The sequence below is a fragment of the Volvox carteri genome (assembly GCF_000143455.1).
Source record: "Volvox carteri f. nagariensis unplaced genomic scaffold VOLCAscaffold_68, whole genome shotgun sequence".
In the NCBI taxonomy this organism is placed as follows: domain Eukaryota; kingdom Viridiplantae; phylum Chlorophyta; class Chlorophyceae; order Chlamydomonadales; family Volvocaceae; genus Volvox; species Volvox carteri.
In genome coordinates this window covers 725,856-727,502 of record NW_003307611.1, presented here as the reverse complement: position 1 = coordinate 727,502, position 1,647 = coordinate 725,856, and the positions used below count along the sequence as shown (strand labels likewise).

Sequence of the window (1,647 nt, the reverse complement as noted above, 5' to 3'; positions counted from 1 at the left end):
CACACGGGCGACGAGTTCCAGCACCCGAAGCCAGGTGGCCCGCCCCTCTACCGGTACGCCGCTGCTGTGGAATGCAACCCTCAGTTCTCGCCCTCTGTCCCAACCGCGCAACCTCTGCACGGAGAGGAGGACAACGATGACGACCCTAATGAGGCCGCCGCTGGATCTCAAGGCGGTCAGCAGCAACCCGAAGCAGCAGCACACCGGCCCCGGGCCGTCCCACAGACGCATAGCTGCATACTTGAGGGCTTCCGGGTTTACCGATCCCTGGCTAAGACGGTCTTCTTGCTGGAGAAGCAGCAGCGCCAGGACAGCAGCCCCTCTGGTCGTCGCCTGACAGAGTATGCCTCTATGTTCGGCGGTGAGCCAGCCACCGAGCAGCGCATAGCCGAGATGGTCGACGACCTTAACAGCCGCGCCATCGTCGACTTGGCCGACCTGGCACACCTCGAGCCGCGCGTCGTGCTGCAGAGGAACGAACCACGCCACACACTCAATACCCGGCTCATCATGCTGGAGGCACAGCGCAAGAATCAGCGCCTTGTGGTGTGGAATGTGGACCACGTCCCTGTCCAGAAGCGTGGTGCTGCTGCGGAACCGGCCCTGACACACGTGGAGAAAGCAGTTGCGATGCGGATCAAGGATCACGAGTTTGGCCACACCACCGCCGACACGTGGTACTACCATGGCGCCCGATACATCCTCCTTGATACAACTGCTGCCGATGCCGGAGCGAGCCACAACAACGAGGTGGAAGCCTGCGGCCTGCTTGAGGATGGCCGCGAGCCAGCAGATGACAGCCGTGGCCCCTATCGCCGGCTCAAGTACCTTCCAGCGGCCGTCATTGTGCGGCCTATAAGCGGCCACATCCCCGGCACCGTGCTGCAGGGCCTTGCAGACTACGCCAGCAGGGGTGGTGCCTTCATCCTGTCACCCCGGGCATCTTGCATTGCCGAGGTCGACATGCCTGCCGCCGGGTACGGCACCATCACAAAGCAGATCCGGCGCCTCAACGTACCGCTCGGCGACCGCCAGGCGGTCACCGATTACTTCGTGCAAGGCCGCAGCTTCAAAGACGAGTGCTGGCTGGTGGATCTCGCTGTCCCACCCAACGGCATCAAGCGCGCCACCCTGTATGTGCTGCTGACCCGCTTCAAGATGCTGGACCACGTCCGTCTGCTCCGGCCGCTCTACACTACACCGCACGAGCGCAAGAGGATAATCAAGCAGTTCCTCAGCATGACTAACCTCGAGCCGGACCTGGCCGCCAACCTGCGCCTGCTGAAGCAGGCAGCGCGCGACACGGAGCACCGATATACGGCCGAGTTCCAGCATGCGCGACAGCTGGAAGCGTGCTGGACCCCCTCGGCCCAGAGCTAGTTGAGTTGAGTCGAGTTGAATTGAGTTGAAACCGCGACCCGCCACTGTACGGCGTTAAATGACAGCGTCCGGGGTAAGGGGGACACCCCGGACGACACGCTCGCTCCCTACGGGAAGGAATGGGGAGCCGCCCACCAATGTGTGGAGCCCCCTGCGGGTTCGACTCCCGCGCGAGCGCTTCACAGGATATAGATTCGCGTGCTAGACTCCGCAAGCTCATTTTTCTTACGCCATAATTTACTTCTTGTGTGTAAGCTAGAGCGCGCG

General features: G+C 62.4%; 1 protein-coding gene across 1 annotated transcript in view; it reads left to right on the top strand.

Annotated features, from left to right (window-relative positions):
* VOLCADRAFT_107527 (uncharacterized protein) overlaps positions 1-1,380 on the top strand; it is a gene marked incomplete at its 3' end in the record, with an annotated part of 2,315 nt that extends 935 nt beyond the window's left edge. The window contains exons 2-3 of the mRNA XM_002957060.1: positions 85-175; positions 226-1,380. Coding sequence (XP_002957106.1) covers positions 85-175; positions 226-1,380 — 1,246 coding nt within the window. The remainder of the gene's footprint in view (positions 1-84; positions 176-225) is intronic.
* Positions 1,381-1,647: the final 267 nt, after the last annotated feature.